General features: G+C 52.7%; 8 protein-coding genes across 8 annotated transcripts; 6 read left to right on the forward strand and 2 right to left on the reverse strand.

The window, feature by feature from the left end:
* Positions 1–22: 22 nt before the first annotated feature.
* On the forward strand, positions 23–2,013 carry NCS57_00879700 (MFS domain-containing protein; the record flags this gene model as incomplete). The annotated part of the gene is made up of 12 exons (XM_053058601.1): positions 23–144; positions 197–265; positions 314–416; positions 464–531; positions 580–651; positions 698–841; positions 893–944; positions 1,000–1,200; positions 1,256–1,443; positions 1,494–1,557; positions 1,605–1,692; positions 1,742–2,013. The coding sequence occupies 12 exons, from the start codon at positions 23–25 to the stop codon at positions 2,011–2,013; spliced, it is 1,443 nt and encodes a 480-aa protein (XP_052912432.1).
* A 605-nt stretch (positions 2,014–2,618) lies between these two features.
* NCS57_00879800 (uncharacterized protein) lies at positions 2,619–3,836 on the forward strand (the record flags this gene model as incomplete). The annotated part of the gene is made up of 3 exons (XM_053058602.1): positions 2,619–2,927; positions 3,039–3,129; positions 3,181–3,836. The coding sequence occupies 3 exons, from the start codon at positions 2,619–2,621 to the stop codon at positions 3,834–3,836; spliced, it is 1,056 nt and encodes a 351-aa protein (XP_052912433.1).
* A 2,675-nt stretch (positions 3,837–6,511) lies between these two features.
* On the reverse strand, positions 6,512–7,719 carry NCS57_00879900 (uncharacterized protein; the record flags this gene model as incomplete). The annotated part of the gene is made up of 3 exons (XM_053058603.1): positions 6,512–6,964; positions 7,011–7,375; positions 7,428–7,719. 3 exons carry the CDS (start codon positions 7,717–7,719, stop codon positions 6,512–6,514), a joined length of 1,110 nt encoding a protein of 369 aa, XP_052912434.1.
* Positions 7,720–14,468: 6,749 nt separating this feature from the next.
* On the forward strand, positions 14,469–15,866 carry NCS57_00880000 (Mitochondrial distribution and morphology protein 10; the record flags this gene model as incomplete). The annotated part of the gene is made up of 2 exons (XM_053058604.1): positions 14,469–14,643; positions 14,707–15,866. The coding sequence occupies exons 1-2, from the start codon at positions 14,547–14,549 to the stop codon at positions 15,864–15,866; spliced, it is 1,257 nt and encodes a 418-aa protein (XP_052912435.1). The 5' UTR covers positions 14,469–14,546.
* Positions 15,867–17,867: 2,001 nt separating this feature from the next.
* NCS57_00880100 (uncharacterized protein) lies at positions 17,868–18,923 on the forward strand (the record flags this gene model as incomplete). Its single annotated transcript, XM_053058605.1, has 1 exon — positions 17,868–18,923. The coding sequence occupies one exon, from the start codon at positions 17,868–17,870 to the stop codon at positions 18,921–18,923; it is 1,056 nt and encodes a 351-aa protein (XP_052912436.1).
* A 593-nt stretch (positions 18,924–19,516) lies between these two features.
* On the forward strand, positions 19,517–20,398 carry NCS57_00880200 (uncharacterized protein; the record flags this gene model as incomplete). Its single annotated transcript, XM_053058606.1, has 3 exons — positions 19,517–19,630; positions 19,923–19,986; positions 20,040–20,398. The coding sequence occupies exons 1-3, from the start codon at positions 19,598–19,600 to the stop codon at positions 20,396–20,398; spliced, it is 456 nt and encodes a 151-aa protein (XP_052912437.1). The 5' UTR covers positions 19,517–19,597.
* An 889-nt stretch (positions 20,399–21,287) lies between these two features.
* On the forward strand, positions 21,288–22,619 carry NCS57_00880300 (uncharacterized protein; the record flags this gene model as incomplete). The annotated part of the gene is made up of 1 exon (XM_053058607.1): positions 21,288–22,619. One exon carries the CDS (start codon positions 21,288–21,290, stop codon positions 22,617–22,619), a length of 1,332 nt encoding a protein of 443 aa, XP_052912438.1.
* Positions 22,620–22,891: 272 nt separating this feature from the next.
* Positions 22,892–25,172, reverse strand: NCS57_00880400 (uncharacterized protein; the record flags this gene model as incomplete). Its single annotated transcript, XM_053058608.1, has 2 exons — positions 22,892–24,359; positions 24,406–25,172. The coding sequence occupies 2 exons, from the start codon at positions 25,170–25,172 to the stop codon at positions 22,892–22,894; spliced, it is 2,235 nt and encodes a 744-aa protein (XP_052912439.1).
* Between the last annotated feature and the right edge of the window lie 194 nt (positions 25,173–25,366).

The raw sequence follows: 25,366 nt of genomic DNA on the forward strand, positions 1-25,366 counted from the left end.
TTCTATCAAGTCATTTTGCATCATGGAGACCATAGGAGACGAGAAGCATCCAGACGCTCTTCAGAGTGATCTTGCCGGAAAGTCTGACTCGGACACTGATGCTATTCAGTGGACAGAGGAGGAGGAAAAGAGACTCCTTCGCAAGTCAGTATTCCTATTATCGGCATGAAAGCACGGCATACTGACAATATCCAAGGGTTGATCTTATCATCTTGCCCCTCTTGATTCTAGGCTTCTTTGCCCTGCAGCTCGACAGAGGAAACATGTAAGCATGGCGTTCAATAATCCTTCATACCGGTACTAACCAATGCAGTGGCAATGCTCTGACCGATGGCTTCTTCAAGGATGTCGGGATTACCCAGAACCAGTTCAATGTTGGCCAGCAGTTGCTGTCGCTGGGTATCATTCTTCTTGAAGTATGTTCACTCTGTCCGTTGTCGAAAATCGACACTAACAAGTTTAGATCCCTAGCAACCTCATCCTGTACCGTGTTGGCCCGACTATCTGGATCGGCGGTCAGATCGTAGCATGGTAAGCATAGAGCAAGACAATGAGGTGCTATGTACTAACTGATACAAGGGGTCTGGTCGCAACCTTCCAGGCCTTCCAGAAGGGCCTTGGTCCATTCATGGCTACAAGACTCCTCCTTGGGTACGTCACCTACTATAAAATAGAAGCAGTTACTGACTTGAAGTAGACTTTGCGAGGCGGGTTTCATTCCGGCTTCTCTCTTTACTCTGACCCGATGGTACAAGAGAGAGGAGACTAGCAAGCGATACTCTTGGTTCTTCATCGGCAACCTGGTCGCTGGCGCCGTAACTGGCCTTATTGCCTATGGCATGTAAGTATATCGAGAACTTGGGCATGAGGATTAATCTGACACCCTATGAAGCTTGCACATGCGAGGAGTCGCCGGCCTGGCTGGATGGCAATGGCTATTCATTGTTAGTTTACAACCTCCTAAATCTTGGGAACCTGTACTGACCATTGGTACTCTAGCTCGAGGGAATCTTCACCATTCTTGTTGGTATCGCTTTTCTGGTCACGTTCCCTACCCAAGTTGCAAAGCCGGTCTCCCTTCTCGGTTTCCGCTACTTCAATGAGCGGGAGGCCCAGATCCTCTACGAGAGAGTCTTGCGTGATGATCCTACCAAGGCCCAGGTCAAGCAGAGCGTCACATGGGAAGAGATGAGGAATGTCGTAAGTTTCTGAAGCCAAATGAATTGTGGTTTATATGTTTGCTCACATTGTTTAGTTGACTGACTGGAAGCTACTACCTCACGTCGGCTTCACGATCTGCGGTCTTGCACCCGCTTCTGCCTTCGGTTCATATGCGCCAAGCTTGGTTGCTAGCTTCGGATATAAGCCTCTCGAGTCCAACGCCATGTCTTCAGTTGGATCCTGGCTGCTGTTGTTTACCAACTTGTTTTGGGGTTGGGCTAGGTGAGTACCCATTAGTTGCATGTGCGGACTGTTAGCTAACAGAAGTTCAGTGATAAGATGAGAGCCCGTGGACCCATGGTTGTACTCGGCTTTGTAATCGGTCTGGCTTTCAACGTAAGTCTTTGATTGTTACTCGATGAATTTGTTCTAATTCTTTGTAGATTGGCATGTATGTGTTGGTTGACTCGACAAACTCCAACCTCAAGTTTGCCATCTTTACCCTTTCAAACGCCTTTTCATGGCCATGGCGTAAGTACAGCTCTATGCTACAAGAAAGATCTCAAGCTAACATTGATAGACCCCGTCAACGGCGCCTGGCTCTCATTGAACGCGAGAACACCTGGTGAGCGATCAGTCACGCTGGCCATCCACATCATGTCGGCCAACTGCGCTGGAATCGTGGGAAAGCAGCTCTTCCGCTCAGAGGATGCGCCCAACTATCCTATCGGATTTGGTGTTATCATGGCCCTCACAGCTGTGGCGGTCGTGCTGTCGTGTGTTGCCAACCTTCAGTACTACTTCTGCAATGGACGGAAGCTGGCTCGAAGCGGATTGAGGTATTCGTATTAAGTGGTTAGAACATATTGGTCTCTATAGTCAAGGGAATGTAGTAAACTCCTCCTACAAGATTGGTCAAAATTGGCTCGCAATGGGATTTTGATAGTGAATCAGTGCTCGCCAGCCGTCAGGCATTGCTCTCATCCACGCAAATAAAAGACAGAAATTGTTTCCTGTAAAACAAAACCAAACAAACCTCCTTCACGATTGAATTTTTGCATCTTGTTTTTCTCCTTCGCCTTTGTCGCGATTAAAGCCTGACCTCTCCCTCCTCGCCTTCTGACAACGAGAAGAATATCATGCACAGGCTTCGGCTCAGACTTGCCGTACTAAACTACCCATTCGCATTCTACTTCTCTCTCAAGGTCATATTTTCTGGACCCCTCTGGTTCGATCTGAGAGCCGAAGTCATCGATCTTCGCGACGTCTTGTTGGCTCAAAGCCTAACCTCAAACCCGGCTACATCTCGATTCTAGCCTCGAGACAGGCCGTCGCACAAGAACAGAAGTCTTGATTGCAATCCAATTCAAACCTTTCATCGCTTCCCTTGAAGTCAGTTTCCAAACACTCTAGTCGTCGAGCTAATCGTTGACCCGGCGAGTTAGAATCCCATCATCATGGCCGCCTCAACATTCCCGCCACTGTACAATCTGTCCCAGAACCCCGAGGACCAAGCCAGCCTCGGACGCATCAAGGCTGCCTGGGGCGATTACTCTTCAGGATGGGACCAAGAAACTAAGATAACGATCCTTTCACGACTTCACGAGGTTCGCGCCACGCCAAGTAATCGAGGGAGGCCATGCGAGCACAAGCTCCTAAAGGCAGACTTCAACTTCGGCATCTGGGTCATGATTCGCTGCATCTATCCCACCCTCAAGCTTCAATTCCTCAAGGCCCGGCTCGTGGAAAAGTATCCCTGGATCGACGTCGATAGCTTTGCTGGGCCGAGTCACGGGAGGCCTGCCCAGGATATTGGGGGTGCCCATGGGGCGACAACTGCCGGAGGAGACGCGAAACCTGATCTTGACCAGCTCTAGCAGGGCTTTCAGGTGAAGATACAGGACTACATCGCTTCTTCTTCAGATAACAACGAGCGTATGATCAAACGTGAGAGTGGGTTGGCACCTGGTGAGTAAGGAGACAGAGCGATACACCCTTTGGCTAACTACCCATATCAAGTCTTTACGCAGTCTCGTCCCGCAGATGGCCTCAGCCGACAACAGGATCTATCGTTCAGCAGCCTTCGCCCAGTCCAGTCTCTGTTTCCCTCGCGTCAGAACGTGGCTCAACCCGCCGCTGCTCATCCACCTCACGCAAACCCATTTCCAGATGTGAACCCCCGACCACCGGCCAGGTGTGTTCCACAGTCGGACTCCTTTTCAAACTTTCTCAAGAGAAAGGCAGAAGAGGATGTCCCCACCACGCCCTCCAAGAAGCCTGGAGTTTCGACCACACGTGCTGCTTCGCCCGTGGGTTTTGACTCTCGCTCCTCGTTCCTCGATGACGAGCTCGATCGCAAGGCACCCAATGCCCAGCCTGAAGTAGCTCCCGAGGACCATCAGCACCCCTACGATACTCCCGAGGAATGCTGCAAGCTGTACCACGAGCGACGCAACGCAGAGTTCAGAGAGGTTCTGGAACAGACGCTTCAGCGGATGCAGGCCGACTTGAAGACATTGGTTCAACGCTACAGCGAAGACATCAAGAGAGCGGTAAACCCACCCAAGGCTCGGCAGCAGCAACGTAGCGGAGACGGCGACCTCGATCGCGACGCGTTTCTCGAAAGCCTTGCTACAAGGGTCACACGCCTCGAAGAGGTTATTCGCTCGCTGTAGCTATGGTCAGCCTCACTCGTCGGTGTCATACAGGGTTGGTTGAATGAAAACAGAGCTTTTGGTCGATTGATTCAGTGGGGAACAAAAAACAGGGCTCATTGGTTTGTATGTATGTAATAACAGTGGTTGTATAGCAAATCTGTAGATCCCATCACCCGCAAAAGCAAGGTGAATCGCCCAACGCAACCCAACACCGACTCTCCAAGGCACCAAAACTCTTAGCGAGAACGATAGCCGACTCGATGGACCTCCACTGTCAGTCATTGATTACCGTACGCTTCGCTTGCTATTATTTACCGCGCAAATTACCGACAACCCCAGCAAGCATCCATACATACGAACCACAAGCCATGTCCAACAAATCTCGCCTGACACGAAAAGCACAGATGCTCGGCTTCCTCCTCGACGACAAGAAACTGCCACCGTTTTGCCTTTCACTCTGGGAAAGACTCGTTGATGATCATCTCATGCTCATTTCTCAACACCTGTTGGCTGCAGGAACAGATCCCAGCCACTCTCAAGGGGGACCAACCGCAGATGAATTGTGCCTCCAATCGTTGGGGCTGTTGCTGCATCTCAATGAACAGGAGGGTATATCTCGCAGTTTGATCTCCGGTTCGCCCTGAGATGCAATGCATCACCTGATTCTCGAGGGTCTGATCTCAGACGCCACCCTCGTCCACAGATGCGACAAGATTGATGGACGGAGAATCAGCTATGGGCTCACGCGGTTTTAAAGCCTTCTCCTGTAATACACACGCGCAACAAGACGCCATCCCGTCTCTTGCGTGGTCAGAGCACACGCACACGTAACGGCCGGGACAGGGATCAAGCACACACAGCCATTCGGAGGCGCCGGGTGCCATGTAAATGAGGACACCACTAATGCCCCAGGTTATACACTCGAGTTCCTGGTGCTTATCAAAGGAGAGGTACCTGGCCTCAAACGCGGCAAGTCTCTTCGCGGCTGTTCCCGAGATATACGGATAATGATCACGGAGATGGATCAATGATGGCGAGGCTGACTAGTGGGCATCGTGGCTTTGGCCAAGGGAAAACTGCGTTTGCGGTAGAACAACTGCCAAGTCTTTAGGCTCTGTGTCTCACTTGGCAGTTGGCAGATGAGAGATATATTCGCAGCCGCATGTCAAAGGACAACCTCCAACAAGACAAGTCGCGTGGCAGCAGGGTTGATGCACACACCGACTCAGGTTCCCGGCCGAGTACTGCAGGTTGACTCTCGAGCCCTCCTGAGGCGCTGCGATCAGACTCCCTTCCTTGGTCGTGCGATTATGCAGGGCCATGCACGTTGGGCAGAACCAGTCCAGTTGGACGAGAGAGAGTAGGCTACGCCCTTGCAGGTGTTAGTCTTGTTCCCTCTCGCATCCTTCGTCCAGGTCTTCTTTGCTTGGCATTTCTCAGAGCCTCTCGCTGACTTGCATTGCCGCGGCCGCGGGAGCTAATGAAGCCGACCCGACCTCGTTCTGGAATGTCGAGGGCAGCCGCGGCCACTTGAAGAATAATGTAATGGCTCTTGGTGTGATCGACAATGTGTGTCTCAGTCAAGAGTCTTGGAATGAGGAACGGTCGTCGAGACTCGGACCAAAGCCACCCGAGGAGAGAAGTGATGCTGACGGCAGTAGAGTCTCTTCTCTCTATGCCTTGGAACGTCTGAGGTTCTTGACGATGTGACGCTTGCATGATTCGTGAAGAGTCACATCGCAAACGCCACGGCTCTCTCAGTGATGCCCTTCTAGGAAACATTTCGTCCCCTCATCGTCCGCATGCGGAACTCCCCCAGACTGATCATGTAAGAAGGCATTTCAAACGTTGTCAAGGGTCCGTACTTTTCGACTCTTCTCCATGGCGACCGGGGGGTGCTCTCCCCCTCATGCAGCGGGTGGTTTGACCGCGACCGGCGTTAAGAGGAGAGGAGAGAGTTGGGGTTGGTCTGGTATGTGAGGCCCACGACGGACGATGCGGGGAACTTTGAACCACCCGGGGAACAACGACGTTGAATCCCCGGGGTGGGAACCGGTAAAACTCTGGAGAAGAAGTTCCGGGGTTCTTTGAAAGGGTCCATAACCATTGACCACCAGTTGTGTTGCCTTGGGGCCACAGGTTGGCCGAGGCGACGCTGCGTTGGTTCTCGAGAGTCAGTAGCCAGAGAGACAGAGAGATTTGACCTTGCAACCCCGGATACAGACTCTACCTATGTTGGATATCCCCTTCGCCCGTTCCCTTCTCCCCGCCTATATCCTTGTCAGGAGTTGTGGGGTCATCTGAGGGTAGACAGGGGACTTCCTTTGGTCAACGACGAAGAAACTAGTGAAGATCGAATGTGGACCTGGGGACAGGGTACCAGGGCAGGCCATCAAACCGCTGACAGATCGAGACGCGAATGGTGCATCCAGGGAAGTGCCCTGCTTGTGAGTACGGGGCTGTCAATGCGTATGCTTCAAGTCTTTCACGAATGAGTGAGGAGAGTTTGGTTGGTGCTGACGGCTGTGCTCGTATTCCGTGTGTTTTCATTACATTATACCTTTTGCTGGCAAAAAACCCCTCTAAATAATCTATGTATGTGTGTGTGTTTGTAGGTTTGTTTCTGTGGTATGTATCTTATAGCAGTTGTAGTAGTGTGTGAGGTATCTGAGGTGCAAAACAAAACAAGACTCTTATCGCGCGTGCTCGATGCTGTATGGCTCTTGGTGAGCCTTTGTCGAGCTGGCCTCGCTGACGGCCCTCTCGTGGTGCTCGGGGATGTCGTCGTCCTCGTGTCCGCCGTGTCCCGGGCCGGTCCTCACAATCTCGGTCACGACCGTCTTCTTGATGCCCTCGAGGTTCTGGCGCTCCTTGAGCTCCATCTCGTCCTCCTCGCCGAGCTCGATGTGCGTCCTGGTCAGGGTGGCGCCGAAGCGGCCGGCGTGCGTGGGCCTGGAGCCGCTCTTGCCGGTGGTGCGGGATCGTGAGCTGTAGTCGTTGGAGTCCTGGTTGTTGCTGGCACGGACAACCTTGCCGATAAGGTCGGCCATGTTCATCTCGATGTGTAGCTTGAGAAGGTAGACCAGAGGGTGGAACTGCACGTAGACGAAGCTGTTGGGCAGAGACATCATGCAGATGAGGAGGATCTAAATGGGTCAGTTTGGGTAAAAGACATGTTAGAGCTGAACCTACATCAAGAGCAATAGAAATAGCAACGAGGAACAAGTTCATCTGGTACAGACGGTTGTACTTTTGCAGACCGTTGGAAATGAGACGCTTCTTGACAACCCAGATAAAGTAAAAGTTGAGGGCGGCATCCATGACGGCAAAGATGACCTTTTCGCAGCGATCCCAGATCTCGTTGATGTGGATAAAGGTGTCGTTGATCTGGAGCCGGGCGGGCACCCAGATGCAAAAGACGCTGATGTTGATGGCCAGGAGGATGAGGAAGCAGAGCCACTTGAGCCTCGTTCCGTTGGCGCGGACGACCATGAGAAGGCTGACTCGGTTGATGATGATTTGAATGAGGCATTGCACTTGTGTTGACCAGAAGACGACTAGAGACGTGTTAATCACTGCATCTTGATGTCTCAATGAGAGAGATCGTACTGATGAAGAAGTAAAACTGAAAGCTGGGAGGAATGATGCCGCGCAGATACAACCACACCATGACGCCGAGGATGAAACTCGAGATAATCTCGAGCCACACGAGCACCACGTAGGTCGTCAACCGCTTCCTCCTGTGGATGGCCGACTTTGCCTGTCGAAAGGCCTTTGCGCAGTTGAAGACGACGACACCCAGGGACAGGCCCCAGATGATGGAGGCGATGTTCATGTCATCTTCGTTGGGAAGGTCGTCCTTGAAGTTCTCGGGCACGAGAAAGCCTCGCTCGGGAGCCATGGCGAAGGCTGGAAGGACTCGATGTCCTCGTCGTCGTTGTTTTTGCTGTTGTTCGTTCCCTCTTTCACCCTCCCTCACTGTATCTCCAGTCGTTTATGTGAGATGTATGATGATGCACCTGAGATGTGACAAGAACAAGAAAAGCAAACAAAAGACTTGCAACTCCAGATCGATCAAATTGAAAAGAAGAGACACAACAATGAGTGGGATGCACAGGCTTCAAAAAGAAAGGACGAAACCGGGGTGTGTGTGGACGCCTTCTCTCGCACATCCGGAATGGAGAGGGCGGCGCCAATGGGGTTTTTCACATCTCTCACTCATACTCTCACTCTCTCTCACAGTCACAGGTTCGACGGCTCATACCTTCTGCCTCCCCTCCTACAGAAGTACTGGCCCCAGGCTCTTTCTGGAGAAGCCTGACAGCTCGTAGCGGGCGGTGATCCGAGTCGTGCACTAGGGGCATCCCCTGTGTGCGTCGATCTCGAGCCAACAAATCTACAGCAACTAATCCAGTGGAGTTGTTGATGAGCCCTGGTCCTACTCGTCAGCCCAAAGGGGGGAATCCTTGGCTTCAACCATTAGTCTTACCTCTTTTTTTTTCTTGGGTCCTTTGTCGCCCAGCCCAGGTTCCATGCTCCCGGACAAGGGGCGGGACTCCGCTTGAGCTCCACCGAGCCCGGCGAGTTGGGCTTACTCTGCCTCATGATACGACCAGCACGGGGGACGCTACAGAGAGTGCTTTGGTCTAGCACGAGGAATGGCTTGGTGGCGGCCTTGCAGGGGAAGGGAGGGCCCGGGTACAGTAGACCCGGGGTGTGGTTCAAGATCTCCGTCTGCAGGAGAGACACAGAGTGCGAGTGATTGAGCGTGTGTCGGAAGGAATCTAGAAAAAGAAGGGTTTCAGTTGACACAGGAGGACGGCCCGGCGTGGCAGAGGCTCAAAGTAACTTTCCTTCCCAGATGCCAGGAAGAAGGAAAAGAAGGATAAACAGAGTTTGTGACTGGTGATGGCTTCATCCGCCCCAGATTCTCCAGAGTGAAGAAACTCAAATCAAAAAAGACACCAGGGAAATTCATATCCGAGAAGAAATTCGAGTTCTGGAGTTGTAAACCCGCCCCAAAATCTTCATCTCGTCCCCCTCCGCACTTCTTCTCCAAACAGGCCTTATCCTGACTCTTTTGCCAGTGTTTGGACCTTGCAGCAGGAGATGGGAAAAACCCTGCTAAGATTGCATCGCTCTCTGGGCTGTGAGTGGTGTTGGCGTCTGGCGCGAGTCATTTGTCGGTGCGCGCTGATCGGCACTAGACGCGCCTGTCGATGGACCTCTGCGGGACTTTTTTTCCTTTCTTTTTCTTCACTCTGATGAAGAAAAAGATGGCTTGAAATCCGCTTTGACTCTTTCTGCGTTGGCTTGTCTTAGCGGCTTCTAGAGCCCTCCCCAACTAATGTATGTATGTCTCAGTGTGTTAGTCGTTGATGTTCGTGTCATGTTACAGTTCCATCGTTTCTCAGAAGGAAGCCATCTCGAATAATCTTCTACAAGTCAGACGACCCAGAGGCTTGGGGAAAAAGAAGCAAAAGTCGGGGTTCAGGGGCCCGATGACGGTCGAACGTTGCTTTTTCCCTCCCCCAGACAACCGAAATCTCACACTTGACAGTCCGACCCTTTTCCCCGGATCCCCGGATGAAACCCCACGAAACTCTTGTGTGCCTTTTTCTATGTTGTGATTTCAGACCTGTCTCAAAGGGCTAATCCCTCCTGCACATCATCTTTGTTCCATTCGTCCATTATGACAGGTTCTTTTTCTCGCTTCCCCTATAGAAGATCTTCACTTAATACCCTTACTCTCTCAACCTCGTCTACGTCTCGTCTCCGCGATTGCGCTTACGACTGTTGCTGAACCCTCCCCCCGGTGCCCGGAGCCCGGAGCCCATGTTCCCTCCCTAGTGTCGACCATGCAGGCCGAATCATGGGACGCCGTCGCCCATCTCAGCGCCTGAGCGCTCTCGTACGACCAAGGAGTCGAGACGCAACGCCTCGCGACCGTCCACTAACCACAGCTAGCTCGCTCGTCCCCATGGCTTGTATGGACGGAACGATCTCTTGCTAGTGGCCCTTGCTTGGTTCCTGGCCTAGCGATATGGATGGGATGGGATGAGCGAGAATCGATCCCGGGTTCTTCGCTACGGCGTGTGCTATCTTGGCTAGCTAGGGGTTATCTTGACCCGAGCACGCCCGGATAAGTGCTTATAAAGAACCGTTAAAACGCACACAGGGCCGATCTTCATTCAGGTGAGAGAGTCATGTTGAGCCCTGAGATGCCGTCTGCATCCGGAAAAGCCAAGACGAAACGCCCAGCGTTGGCGAACACCGGGTGTTGACGATACCGTCCTTAGTTGATCGTACCTCTGTCCGATATCATATTTCTTTCGCCCCTCCCTTGTGCGGCATCAGAGATCAAGCGTCGTCGATCCTCGAAATTGGAGTCAAGTGCCGCGGCCCCTCCCTCCCTCTGGATCTCGTTACGTCTTGGATTCCCCTTCTGGGAGACATGTCCGGAGATGATGATGTATGATCAGCAAAGCCGCCCCCCTTCCCGGGCCGTTGCAGACAGCCTCGTGGCTTCTTCGTTTTCCTGATGACATTCCCTTCCCTTCTCCCGTAAACTCTGTTCATGTCCATTCAATATCCGGTCCGTCATTAGCAAACGCCACGTGGAATACCACGAGAGTGAAAGCTGTCAGCCTTGGTATGGTGTTGAAGATGTGAAACCGCCGAACCCTTGCCATCGTGGCATCCTTGGCTGCCAAAGCGAACCCCGATTCATCGCTCGCCCATTCTCCCCAGAGCGGCGAGTCAGATCGTCGTATCGTTATCAAATAGTGTCTTTTTGTCTTTTGATATCTTTTTGTCTCTGGCAGTCTCTCACACTGCCGATCGGGGCTCTTCAGGGTCCTTGTGGCCGGGATATGCTTGCCTCTGCGATCTCACCAAGCAAACACCACTGCTGACCCTTGGCCCAAACACAACGGGGAAGACAAAACCTTAATTCCCTTGAAATTTTCAGGAACCGGGCGGCATTGACCCGGAGACCGAGATGTCGCGAGGTAACCTCATGCGGCATTCTGCGCCGACGCCTTGCATGGCAGCCTCACACACACAACAGCACACAACGCGGTCAGATGCCAAGGACGCCAGTCCGAGCACATTCTGTGGCACAGACTCTGGTTCGACTTGACTCGACTTGTTCTACGGCGCCCCGATGACACACTACTCTGCCACGGCGTTGAGTACAGGGCGGAACTCGTTACATAAACCCGGGCGCCTAGAGTGGCTTCACGGCCATCACGCACGCCTTTCTGATCCTCACCTCCCCCCCTTCAGAAGGCCCGCCTCATTTCAGAAACGTGTGCTAGAAGGCGTATAGCAACAAATCATTACTCAACAGCCACGTGGTGAGGGGCCTTCGCCGGCCGCCAGACTTGAGCCTCTTTTCCCTCGTCCCGTACCGCCGGCCTTGCCACGTGTCTGAGCCGCCCATGACTCGTTGTAGGGCTTTGATCTTCAGTCTCAAGCTCACCTGAAGCTATTAGGAGAACAAGGTCCTTTCTCTCCCCTCCTCAATCAGCGCTGTGGCCACCGCTGACGCGCTCACCAAGAGCAGGAGGGGTACTGGCCAAGCCCTTTATCCGTCCAGTCTGTCCTAGAGCACCTCTAGCTCCAGCGCCCGCTTCATCCCATCTCTCTCCGTATCAATTTTTCCCCAATTTCTCCAGGCCTTGTCTTATCCCGCCGATGCTTCTCCAAAAAGAGATCCCGACGGTCTTCGGGTCCCCTACGCTAGGGGAGCGTTTCCGTACCTAGATCAACCAACCCCAAGGATCGTAGACTGAGAGGTTGCAATCCATCGCCCCGAAGGCTGCCACTCAACTGCCTCGCCACTCGCCCGGGAACCAGATCATCAAGAGTGATTTCCCAAATCGATACTCGAGTCAATCAATAGTCGTCAACCGAAATGGTCGACAACAGCCTCCGGGGAGGGCCCCCCTTTTCTCTTCCCAGGTCCCTGGCCAACTTGGCAGGGAGCACGCAAACGCCAATCGTATCAACGGCGTTGGAACCCAATCTCATCCCTATTTCACAACAACAACACACTACTGTAGGTACAATACATCAGTGGAGATACTCGGCAGTGCCTCCCGGCTGTCTGTCATGTCCCAAGACGGGGTGCTGCTGTCGCCATCACTCAGCTGTCAACAATCAACGCCGTGTGTTTTGGTCCTGACGGTAGTCCGGCATCCGGTTTTATTAGTGTCGTGAAGAATTTGCTTGAGTATCCATAACCACGGGAACTTCGGCCTTGACCGGACATGAGAGTATGGATCTGGAATCGCCTTTTTTTTTTTAGGTGATAAGGATGTTCTCTGTGGACCAAGGTCGTCGTCAGCCCAAGAAATCCTTTCGAATACGAGGCTTGGAAAAGAGTCCATGGAGATAGGAAAGCTTGGCCATGACGTGCAGGTCTGTTTTGACGCCACTTCCAGGTTTCTTCTGAGCAGTGTCCAGGCACGTATGGCGACAGCTGATGGCAAGGCAAGCAAAAGCTACAAGCCATGGGGTTGACGAAAAGACCATACCAGTGTTTTGAGAGCTTTGTTTGACTTATCTCCCAGTCTCAGCTCGATATTGCTTCCAAATGGTCCTGGTCGACATGCATGCTCTATATCAAACCCTCGCTTCTGTGCCTCAGGGCATGCAACTCATCAATTGTCGCACCCTCGCGGTCTACAATAAAGTCCGCGTGCGTCCGATAGACAGTGTGTGCATCAATTTTCCGGGGCCGTGGCCCTTTTTGAAATGAGTACACGATGTCCGTCTGATGGCGTTCGAGCAATCTGCCGAGAACCTTGATACTTTGCTCCAGGCGTCGTCACTGGTCGAGAGCTTAACAAGAAGCAGGCAATAAGCAAAGCCTGTCTCATATATAGAATTCATCCCATTTACAGAGGTGTTCTCGAGGCTATTAAGCAGGATAACCAGGTGAAGCCGCAGTCAGAGGACCACGACACAGCCCGTTGTCCGTGTCCAAGTCGGTGAAGAAGCTCGAAAGCAGGGACTTCCAGCGAACAGGCCACTTCCAAGCCTCCCGTGTTTCTGTCTTCTCAATACAGTAAGAATGAGCGGTACCATGGAAGCTCGGGCGCAAAATTGAATGCCGCCAGTATCTTGCGAGCTTGCAGCGTCGGCAGATGATGTGTCACTAGATAACATCGGGTCTCAGCCAACAGTCAATGAACTGTGCACATGGGCATTAGGGATGAAACCATGGAATTTCATCCTTTCGCAAGCTTTCCCCTTTCCTTGAAGGTTTCTATGTGTAAGCGCTGAGTGTTCTCGTCCTCTGCCCCTTGTGCTTCAGCTAGCCCGGCTTACATCGGGTTTGGGATGACACGGGGGGTATCGCGATCGTGACCACTGCCATGCCAACGGACACAGGAGACAGTGGGGGCAAATGAGATGCCTACGGTACTGGGACTTCATATCTGGATGGTGGGAAATAGCAAGAGAGTCTCTGTTAGTGATGCTGTACATGTATGGTGGGGTAGGAAGAAACCCCAGCTGTACTGTGCCGAACCTCGCGTGTTGAAGCACATCCTACAAAGCGGGTGAATCCATTGACTCACTCCATTGCCCCTTTTCACATGGGCTTTCGGGTCAGCGTGCACAGCGTTCCCGTCCGCCAGCCCCCCCTTCACCAGAGTGGCTTACATCGATCAGTCCGACAACTCCGCGATGGCAAACATTACTGGTGGGTACAAAAGAAGTACAGAAAGTGGGACTATTCAGCAGGAGAACATTACAGTTTTGTCCAGCAAAAAGAAACGAGTGTGATGCCTACTCTTCTTAAGTCCCGGTGAATGCATCACGAGACGACGTGACAGACATAACAAAAATTGGCAAAAAAGAAGCTCCGGTGCGGGGAGTCGAACCCCGCTCGCCGCGGTGAAAACGCGGAATGATAACCGATACACCACACCGGATGTCAGCTGTATGACCGAGGGTCTCGAATTACACCTCATACAGTGATAACGCAAAAGTCGGTGGTGTTGTGACGCCTTCAAAGTGAGTTCTAAGTCGAGTCTTTCCTTTCTTAGACGATGATTTTAACTGCAGGTTAACATTGAAGAGAGTCATCATAATTTTAGGGTGCACGTTGCTTGTTTTAGGAAGGGGGCTTTGGCAAATGACGTAGCTGGATTTGTCCTGTGTTTGCTTCCTGTTGCCGTTTCTCCCCTCTCACTGATGTTAAAGCCTGGGCGAATGCTTCATGGAGCCGTTCTCACTGTGCTTGGGCCCATCGGAGCCCGAAAAGCAACTGGAATTGACTTGGAATGGTCGGTTTGACTGGATATCGTCACCTTCCATTGATTCTGTTCTTGTGCCCTTTGTTCATGGGATGAGCCTTGTGGTATATTAGCAATGAGATGATTTTATTGATAAATAATGAAGACCACGAGCTACCTACGCGAGCATTGGATGCCCTAGCAAACATTAACATAGTCCCCAATAATTGGACAAGAAATCAACTTAGAATCACCAAAATCTTGTCAAAGGTTGAATTCGCAACATTCACCAACTTCAACGTCGATTCTGACGAGTGGTACAGGGTAGCTCAAAGTTCCGATATTTCCCCGACCCATCGCGTCGGATCCGACATGCAACCATCGTCATCATCACCGTCACACACTCTACGACTTCACTTTCACCCAGTGCTTCCGGAGCGACACCCTCGCTCCAAGGGAGGCATGCGCACTACGCCATAACATGCGCGAGTTTATGGACTATGTCCACAGCGCCTTCTACGAAGCTACGGGTTGGAACCGCGACAACTCGTACGCGGCGCTGAATGCGACCACCGATGGTGAGGACACGGGAAGAGTTGAATCAATTGCTCGAGTCATCGTACTGACACTGCCGACTGTAGCACTCCTGAATTTTCAGACCCCCCGTGGGCTGCGGCTTACCCTCTCCGCTCTTGCAAGCCCTAACTTTGCGACATCCTACCAGCTCGGCTCCGTTGGCATCGTCGATGGCTCCATCTCGTACCTTTTCTCTTCAGTCCCGCTGCGACTCCTCCTCACACCACAATCGGAAACAGTAAATCTACCGGAGCTCCTGCGCTCGTTCCGACCCCTCGCCGAGCTCCCCCACCGAACCGATCCCTTGCTGCAGACCCCAAAGGACAAGCCCGAATCATCACTTCTGTATGGCCGACTCTATCTCCCCCAGTCTCTTGTCGAGGCAATGGTGGTCAGGCGGCTATCGCCCGCGTTGCAGGTCCAGCTGAGTGCCGTGTCTGCGCAACACCTTAGAAACGGAGGGACAGTTCTGGGGTTGGCGCAGTACGATGTGGGAAAGTATGCCCTAGAAGGACTGGCCTCTTCAGATGGAGGACTGCTGGGCTTCAGAGGAGTGTACAACTTTGGCGGCGATGCCGAAAACCCGTCGGCGCCGAGACTCTCCGACAATGGAAATGGTGAGAGGGAGAGGATATATGGGCGGTTCAGCACCGGCGGAGAATTCTATTACGGCACGCTGAATAAGTCTGGTGGGATCAGCCTGGGAACTCGTTTCGCGACATTACCCTCGCATACGGGGACGCCGTTATCCGCAACGCTGACCCTCAACCCCCTGATGGGTAATATCAGCGCGAGTTACGCCGTGGTGGCCGGAAGGCATTGCAGCCTCGCCACTCGGATGGAGTTTAACGTCTTTAGCTACGAGAGTGCCTGGGCCATTGGTATGGAACTCTGGCGGAAACCGTTTACGCGACCTGTCTTGGATGAAGACGTCGATCCCGGTCGACCAAAGGAGCGTAGCTTCCAAGCAAAGCTCGAGTGGCGGCTAGACGAGCCGGAGCCAGTTATCGTCAAACCTCCAAAGGAGGAGATTGACCCAGATAAGCCCGAAGAGGAGAAATACGCCGGCGTTCTCAAGACGCGGTTGGACCAGAACCTCCGAATAGGGGTGCTCTGGGAGGGGCGGGTCAAGTCCCTCCTCTTCAGCCTGGGAAGCGGAATCGACCTGCGGAAACTGGACAAGCCCTTTCGGACACTTGGATTGGAAATCCAGTTCTCTTCATGAACGGGTACCAAGCTACCGACGCGTGGGCTAGACATGGTTCCCGGTCCGCAGGGACGGTAGGAACCCGTTACCACCCAGTTGGGCCTCGTTGATGGCTGCAGACGCTGGGATCATGGTGGGAAGTTTATGAGGCAGATCATGCGTGCAGACGCGGCCATTATCTCGATCCACATACATGAACGCTACGCTAACGGGGATAACGATGGACGAAAGTTGGTTGTGGATTCCCATGAGACTGAGTTCGTCGAGGAAGGTTGTTGTTGGTAATGTTAACTAACTGTATGGCATATCACTGGCGTTGCGGTTGATGAAATCACTACTTTGTATAGGAACGCTAGACTTGGAATCAATGATGATACGAGCGTTGAGGGATGGTAATCTCGAAAGCTCCAATAGAAGCTGTGTCATCTCTCTTGCTTGATCCCTCGACATCACGGATACTTTGTAGTTGGTTCGCTTGCACCGCATCAAGAGATGAAGTTAGCGCCCTCCATTCCAGACATGCACGCGAGCTGAACAGGATGACGATGCCGTCTGATCCGAATGAGTTGTTTGGGCGTTTATAGTTGCGTGGGCAGTTGACGCATCCCGCGCTTACATGGGTCGTGAGAACCTTGATAGACTCCGCGATCTGTCCGACGATCCAAGGTGTGGCTGGTGATGCGTGGGATGATCGAGCCTGGCCAATTGGAGGAGAGACAGATAATAGACGCCACAACTGTAAGGGGAACGGACTCGAGCTGCTTACACCGACAGACGAGTTGAATGGAGAGGATTTCACAAAGAAACTCGATAGTTCCGGAGACAAGAACCAGACATTTGTCAACTAAGGAACCTCACTCACCATCAGCAAAAACCTTGTACGTCGCAGTCAGCAAAAGAGTCACCAGCCACAACCAGAACAGAGTTTCCTGACAAAAGTCCATTAGTCGTATGCTTACTTGCTAGCGGGGGCTCCCTTGAGGCTGAGATGGCCATCAAGGTCCTCACCTTAAACTGACCCACCCGCACACCTCCTCCCCCTCTTTCTGGCCGCGGATTTGGCAAAACGATTTTGATGCCAAGGAACGTGGCAGTTGCCGAATTCCCTTTTCTCTGGGACCCGGTGATGTAACGGGTTCGTTGTCTGGCATCTGATCCGGTGTGGAAATGGAGTGGGATGAACGTCATGTGGGTGGGAGGGATGGAGAGTTTGTGTGATGTGTGGTTGTTCAGCTATTTGAATCGCGAATAACTTGACAAAGAATGAGATGGTTTTGGAAGTGTTCATTGACGAGATCGAGAAGGACAGATATGTATAAAAGCAGCAGAGTTTGGCAGATCAGAACAAGCCAAGATGCTAAACATATCCAGCCTCCAGCTTCAACAGCCTGCTCTTCAGCAACCAAATCTTCAAAGTAAACCATAATCCCCTGGTCCCTGATAACGAATCACCCACACACACCCACGCTACCGTCGACGCATCTCTCGGCACATCGCTTCCGTCAGCTGGCCCAATATCGTTCTCTCCCCCGGGCAGCTAACCAAAGAGCCGCCGCGCCCACTTCCCAGCTGGGTCTCGGTTTACCGGCACACTCTTTTTTTTGCTCTCGACCTATACATAAGTCTCAAGTCTGCACCATCAGGGTAGTGTCGCGTCTTTTCCACGAAGAACCAGATTTTTTCGAATCACGGAATCTGGTCATATTCGACATACATATAAACCCCTCGAGAGGTTCGCTGGTTCACGATCCCTCACTCACTCTGCAGGCCAAGCATTTTCTGTGGCACAGGCGAATAGATACTAGCGCATCATCCAAGCCCTTGGCATTCAACCCTCCGCTCGAATCGAATCGCTCCTTTGCCCTTGTTCGCTTTCCTCTTTGGGGAATTTTCCAATCGAGGTCATCCTTGGCCTTTGGAGATACACGATCTTGGCATTTTCACCTTGTTGGACAACCACAGACGACTTATACGATACTTTGTGTCCCTGAGCGCCATTGACACTATTTTCTCGACAACATGGCGGACGCTGCTGATAGCTGCAATGGCGACCCCGTCGATCTCGGCCGCAAGGGCCTTCGAATCGGCGCCATCTTCATCATCATGGCCTCTTCGCTCATCGGCGCCATGTCCCCTATCATTCTGGCACGACAGAAGAAGATTGCCGTCCCCAAGTTCGCCTTCTTCATCTGCAAGTTTGTCGGTACCGGTGTTATTATAGCGACGGCCTTTATGCACCTGCTGGTACCCGCCGTCGAGAACTTGACCGACCCTTGTCTCGAGGACCGGCTTGATGGATATGATTGGGCTGAGGCGATTGCTCTCATGACTGTCATTGTCATGTTCTTTTTTGAGATGCTCGCTACTAGGTTGACCAACGATGATATGGAGCACAACCACAAGACGGACATCGATACCGACCTTGACCCTGCTATGGATGTCGCCAAAAAGTCGATCAGCCCCAAGGCCGAGGGACTCAAGCAGGCCACTGATGTCGAGATGGGTCAGCGACAGCCTGGTTTTGCCCCTGTTGGTGATAGCCACCTTGCCCATGGTCGAGAGCACAAGGAGGGTGATTCTCAGGGTGGTCTCGCTGGTCAGCTTCTCGGCATCTTTATCCTCGAGTTCGGTGTTGTGTTCCACAGTATCTTCATCGGTCTCACCCTCGGAACCATTGGCACCGACGAACTCAACGTTCTTCTCATCGTCCTCGTCTTCCACCAGATGTTCGAGGGTCTCGGTCTCGGCTCCCGACTGGCTGTCGCTCCCTGGCCAAGCAACCGTCAGTGGATGCCCTACCTCCTCGGCTTCATCTTTGCGCTGTCTACTCCCATCGGTATCGCTGCTGGAATTGGCGCCAAGCCCAACAACGCCAGCGACCAGAAGCTCGTCAACGGTATTTTCGATGCCATCAGTGCTGGTATCTTGATCTACACCGGTCTGGTTGAGCTCCTGGCCCACGAGTTCATGTTCAACCCCTACATGCGCCGCGCCCCTCTCAAGATCCTGTTGACTGCATTTGCCTGCGTCGCTTTTGGTGTTGCCGTCATGGCTGTCCTTGCCAAGTGGGCTTAAAAAAAGAATGATTATAGAATGATTGGGTTAGCCTGGCTGACTTGAGTGGAAGAGGTGGACGTGGTGGATATAATCGGGGGGTTTGTCGCTTGCATCAGCCTGCTTTCTAGTGATACCTCTCTTGTTTTTCATAGCATATTAGAATTACATGGGGAATTGAACCATGGTTACCTTCTAAATCCCAACCTTACTCCGTAGTTTATTTATTTTGAAGTTGCTATGCCTCTGGTTCTTTGGTGTGTTTGTGGCTGTCAGTCGTTAGCTCGGTCAGTACTGGTATGAGCAAGCCAACATACGAGTTACCCCGTTCTTGTACATAAAAAATTCAACGAGGCATGAAGATAATGCCTTTTAATTGCAAGGCAGAGATCTGCATGCCCTTCACTTACACGCCTGCAATGTCATGTGCTGGTTTCCTAACTCGGACGCTGTGAAGATGGCCCCACTCATATTTACAGTGCATCACACACAAAAACTGTATCGCCAGCACTGTCCTTAGTCATCATTCTGTGGGCTCCCCCGCTAGGGCCGCAAACCCTACTCTGAAAAAGTTCACGAGTTCGAGATAGTCGAATTGCTTCAGCCCGAGCTCACCAACCGACCACGTTCGACATCTCAACCACCCAACGCACCACCCCAATTCCCCCTCCATCCCTCCCATCAATACCGCAAAAATGGCCGGCGGAGTTACCGTGCGCGACGTCGATGTAGGTCCTCCCTGAAAAAGAATCACAGAAGCGACATCTTTCGACGAAAAAAACCCACACACTTCTCGACGACTTGGCGACACAATCTTCCAAGAGAAACCGCCTGCCTTCGCATCACGAGCCGCCCCGCCGCCACAGCGCGAAAGAAGTTTATAAAAAAACAACTGACCGCTGCGTCGGGACGCTCGCCGCGATGCCGCAGGTCGGGAACAAATGGGATTGAGGAGCAGGCGCGAGGGGGTCGAAAGACTTCTGACGACGGAATCATTGCTAATGGGTATTGTGTCTCCAGGCGCAGAAGTTCATCACTGCCTATGCTGCTTTCCTGAAGCGCCAGGGCAAGCTGCCCATCCCTGGTAAGCCCTCGATCTCCCACACAGCGCACCAGGCATGTACTGACTGCCTCTAGGTTGGGTTGACACCGTCAAGACTGGTGTCGCCAAGGAGCTCCCTCCCCAGGACATTGACTGGTTCTACGTCCGCGCCGCTTCCATCGCCCGCCACGTCTACCTCCGCAAGACCGTCGGTGTCGGCCGCCTCCGCAAGGTCCACGGCACTGCCATCAACCGTGGCTCGCGCCCCTCCAAGCACGTCGACGCCTCCGGCTCCGTCGACCGCAAGGTCATGCAGTCCCTCGAGAAGATTGGTGTTCTCGAGCAGGACGAGGAGAAGGGTGGCCGACGCATCACCCAGGCCGGCCAGCGTGATTTGGACCGAATTGCCCAGACCACCGCTGAGGCCGAGGAGGAGGATGAGGATGACGAGTAAAAAAAATGCAACCAAAAACTTGCAGGGTAGCAATGGATTTGGGCGTTGGGTCATTAGATTTTGTCATGTATGAATGAGATTCCCCCGACAATGGGTCAGGTCATTCGGTTTGCTCAATTAGGACCCGTCCACCTGTCGTTTCACTCTGACTTGCTCGGTGAATGCCTTTTGTGAATGTGATGCTGCAGATATGTGAATGCCGTCAACTCATGTGAGCAGGTGTTAAACCCCTCTTCTATACTCATTAACTTCACAACTCATCACCTCTCACTTCAGCACTCCTTGCCCCATCTGAAGCTATCACGAGGACTGGGCTGCTTACGAGCGGTTAGTCTTCTTTCTCAAAGAAGTTTATCGTTGCTGTTGCTGCTTGAGGCTCTCGCCTTGAGCGCCTATTCCATCGTTGAAGCTTGATGCTTTCACTTTGAAGGTGCATCTCCTCTCCAGGTTGGAGGCTCTAACCAACCAACACAACTCCGGCACTGGCTCAACTCCTTCATCGCTAGTCGATGCCTGCACCGAACCCTTTCATGTTTGAGTTTACTATTTATTCTGTATTCGACTTTAATTCATGTTGCGAAACTCCTTCACTTCTTCCCGAGTTCCCTGCTCGTCATCTCGCTGAGCGAGTGCGAGTGGTGTAAGAGTTTCAGGAGTCTCTGTGCTCACACAACTCCCCTCTTACCCACAAAGGATCCCCAAAAGCATGCACTCGTTGAAGTGATTAAGTGCCTCAGACTTTGTTAGCATTATTTATTTTCTGGCTTTATTTCTATGTGAGTGCACACCAACTCTTGACTTGCCTCAGAAACTCATACACCTCTCAGCCAAAACCACAACTCCACTCACTCTCAACTTGCGATATACCCCCTCTTAAGAGAAGCCAACAATGTCAAACTTTCAAGAGATCATCGAGGTGCCTCCTACCTTCCTCTCGAGCATCGAAACTCAACCTCCTCCCATCTACTTTCACCATGTCATCGACACTGAAACCGCCACCCTCAAGGTCATGGTCCTAGGCGCAAACCTCACCTTCACCTTTGCGCACAAGCGCGCATTAAAGGTTGCGAGACCATCTCAAATCGCGAAACAGCTCGAGAACAAGACTACTGGTTTCCTCGCCCTCGTTACACGTTCCCGCGAGAGAGTTGTCCTGGTGGCCGCAGAGTCTGGACACGGCGCAGGACGCTTTGGTGATCTTTTAGATCCGCAGAAGGGTGTGCTTAGAAACGGCATCTGGACTAGACGTGTCATCGCCTTTGGAAAGACTCTCGGATTACGCATGAACCGTCCCTTTGACGGTATGGGTCGTGCGGCTGTCGCTAGAGTTGACGGAGTCTTTCTGGGCTCTCACGTCGAGGTCAAACTTGCAGTCCACGGCATTTGCGTCCTGCTCAGTATGTTTGGCATAACAAAGGACTATGACAACATTACTGTTGAGCAGCTTCGTCAACTTCGAACCGCGCGTTGGGAGGATGGATCACGACCAATCTTTGAAGTCTATTTTTCTCGGAAACACTGCCATCCTTGCCGAAGTTTGGTCCAGAAGCTCTCTGAGATGACAGGAGTACCCATCAGACTTCTCTGGAAGCATAGGCTCATCCCCAAGACGTACGCTGTCACCTGCAAGCCCATGGGTCCACTCCGAGCACGAGACGGCCTCGAACCCGAGGTGATGGTATGCGACAGCCAAGACATGGACTTTGGCGACGAATTGTCCGATGCAGAGACCATCTCAGACGGCGAGCTGGAAACCATCGACACCACCGACCTCACAGAGGTCGATCGCTCGGAGCAAATCGAAGCTTACATCGACGGCCTAGCCTATCGAGTTGGCCAGATACGAGAGTCCCCCGAAGGCGTGACGGCCGCTATTGTCGAGTTCGCCGCCACAATGAAGAGACAGAAGCAGAAGGCTGCAGACATACCCAAACCTCTCCCTGCGATGCCGGTCATAGAGGATCCAGCTCTTGCCAGGGAGCGACACACGTGGCCCCCCGCAAGACGGACATTCTTCCATGATTCTCAGACACGAAACGGCAGGGCGAAGAGTAGTTCGCCATCTGATGGTCGAGGACGTGTTCAGAAGCAAAAAGCGCCGAGACGATTCAACATGAAGGTCCCGGAAACGATTGTGCTGGACAGGGACAGTGAGCCACCGCGAAGAAAGTCGAGAAGCAAGTCCAAGGGTCGCCAGCGTCCGACTCGGGCTTTCTACTGAGTTGCTTTTAATTCGGAGATGATGACTTGTCAAGGGGTCATGTTCTAAAACAACCAGAGGGACTGAGATGAGATGAGACGAGGTTATCAGGCGAGACGAAGAGGACTAGATTCCCCGAGAGAATTGTGTATGAAATTATCGAGTTCGTGGTCTATCCGCATTAGATCCATCAGATGTGCTAATACCCCTGTAATGTAATTGTATCTATGCCAATACCCAACATGTTACTCTATGTGAGTCGCAACCATCATCGTACATCAACAGCCTAGTTATTACTTCTCCTCCCCTTGCATGTCTTGAAGTAGTTTACGGAACCCTTCAGCCATCTCCTTCAAAACAATGTTTACATCCGGAGCCTCAGGTCCCTCCTCCATCTCCCGCAGCGCCGCTTCGAGCGCGACCTCTCTCGCCTTCTCTGCACCCGCTACACCCGTCTTGCCCATAGTCAAGGTATGCTTCACATCCTTTCCATGTCGGAGAGGCCCCTTTGGTGTACCCGGGGTGATGGCTGTGTCTTCTATGAGACTCTGCCAACGTGAGAGGTACACTCCTGGTCCCGACATGTTGTCAGAGTCTGAATCGTCAGAGTCGATGATGCGTTGGAGGCGATAGATCGAGAGCGCCTCTAGCTGGGCGAGATACGCAGCATGATTGTCGAGGGCGTTGAGAACAGGTTGTTGAGAAGCTTGGGGGAGCGACTGGAACAGTTTATTGAGTCGTTCATCCATGGCGCTCATGTCGGTCGTACCGTTGGCCTTGGTAACGTTTGCTTTGTCTTCCTTGCCTGGAGTTTCGCAAGGTTTCCGCTCTTGTTGGAACTTGAGAACAGCATCCTTTGCCCACACCCTCATCTCACTCCACACATCCGGACAAGACGCCGCAAGCGAGTGAACCCACTTGTACATGAGCTCTCGGTTCCTCATGAGCAGATCGACATAGTCGTCCACGCTCGGCATCCTCCCAGGCTTGGCCTCGCCACCCATCATAGACTTAAGGGGCGTCGAGGTGCCCGCATCGGCCTTCTTGGGCTTGCTGGTCTTGATAAAGTCGTCGATAAACAACTGACCTGCCTCGACGTGCTCGCGCAGGTCTACCTGAGAATGCACTGTGCGGAGGATCGGCTCATACGCAGTAAAGACATCCTTGATCGCCGCGGTGAAGAGGTCAGGGGGCTGTCGACAGAACGCAGTTGTGATGCTCTCGCGGTCACGGACGGATAGCAAGGCGGAATAGTACTCGAGGCACTGGGCGTGCTTTCGGTCGGTGAGCTCGCTTGTCAGAGCTGGGTTGGAGCCGTTGAAGATGGCGGTGATGATGGACTGAGAATGCTTTGCACTGGCATTCCTCACAGTCTCGTGCTCATCACGACCTAGAGCAATGTACTGCCGGATCGCCTCGAGCATCTCGTCACTGGGCCGTTCCTTGGCTTTCTCAATCTTATCGGCACCCTTGCGGAACTCTCCCGCATCCCAAGATAGCACGAGGGATATGATACGCTGCAATAGATTCATGCCATCGTCGGCATTGGCCGTCAAACCGATCCAGTTGGTGACGCTGGTAACGCTCAGCTTGGCGAGGAGCAGGCGCATCATGGCACTGATCATAGTGGCCGCGTTTCCCATCCGCAGGGTCTGCTTCACCATCTTGTAAGGGATAAGATTGTGGACATTTTCGAGAAGCTTCAGCAGGTATTGACCTTCAGGGGAGAGGACAAAGATGTGATGAATAAAGGTGGCGAGGCTGGACTGCCGTTAGTGATGAACTTGCTCGACGAGAGGAGACATACTGAATAATGGCATACTCTGCCGCAGCTTTGATGACTGGAGAGTGAGACTCGAGGTCGTCGGTCTTGCTGAAGTGGTCAAACATTTCGTCAACCAAACTTCCATATACCAACCCCTCCACAACGTCATCCCAAGCCCTCACGAGATCTGCAGCCTTGGTGCGATCATACTCGTCCTCTTTGTCACCTTTTGCCTTTGTCTCTGGCCTGTGTGTTCTCTTGACGCCGCCCAAAGCTCCTCGACCGATCATCTCGAGCAGCCCGCTAGCTCCAGTCGCCAACACCTTCCTGGTTCCCAGGGCACCTTTATCATAGCTCTCAGATAGCTCAGCTTCCCCAAGTCTCGCCAAAAGTCCCTGTACCCTAACGGACCAGTACTCCCGTGGCAGATCCCTCACACCCGGGAGGGGTAACACGAACCGTGATAGCATCGTCTGCAGGACAGGCGACTCCGACGGCCCGTCATCCTCCTCTTTTCTCTCACCGACAGGCTCACTGACAGGCTCCTTACCAGTAACCGGTGTCATTGATCGCGGCGTTGCAGGCGTAGAAGTGGCGGGCGTTCCGGCCCAGCTCCTCCAGCCCGTGCTAGGCGCGGGAGCCGGCGGAGCCTGAGGCTCAACCGTGGTCCTGGCAAAGGGATACCCATAGCCCGTCACGGCGTCGGGAAACTTGAAGCCCTCGATCTCTGCGTACGTCTCATGATGGGTCAAAATGTCAAAGAGTGCATGCGTCTGCTCGGGGGCCAGAGTGGCAGGCGTCATGGCCATGGTGGCTGCTGTTGCATCGAGGGGTCCCTCCACGTGTGTATGTGGATGTAGGTCAGGATAGTAGCCGGGGTGAGAGGTGCTGGTGGAGCGAGAAGAAATCCTTGTCTGATGATAGCTTTCGACTTTGCTTTTGATTCAAGGTTGAATAGGATACTTGGTTTAGGTAAAAACACTTTCATTAAAAGCGCCTGTGT

This window comes from Fusarium keratoplasticum, chromosome 6 (assembly GCF_025433545.1).
Source record: "Fusarium keratoplasticum isolate Fu6.1 chromosome 6, whole genome shotgun sequence".
In the NCBI taxonomy this organism is placed as follows: domain Eukaryota; kingdom Fungi; phylum Ascomycota; class Sordariomycetes; order Hypocreales; family Nectriaceae; genus Fusarium; species Fusarium keratoplasticum.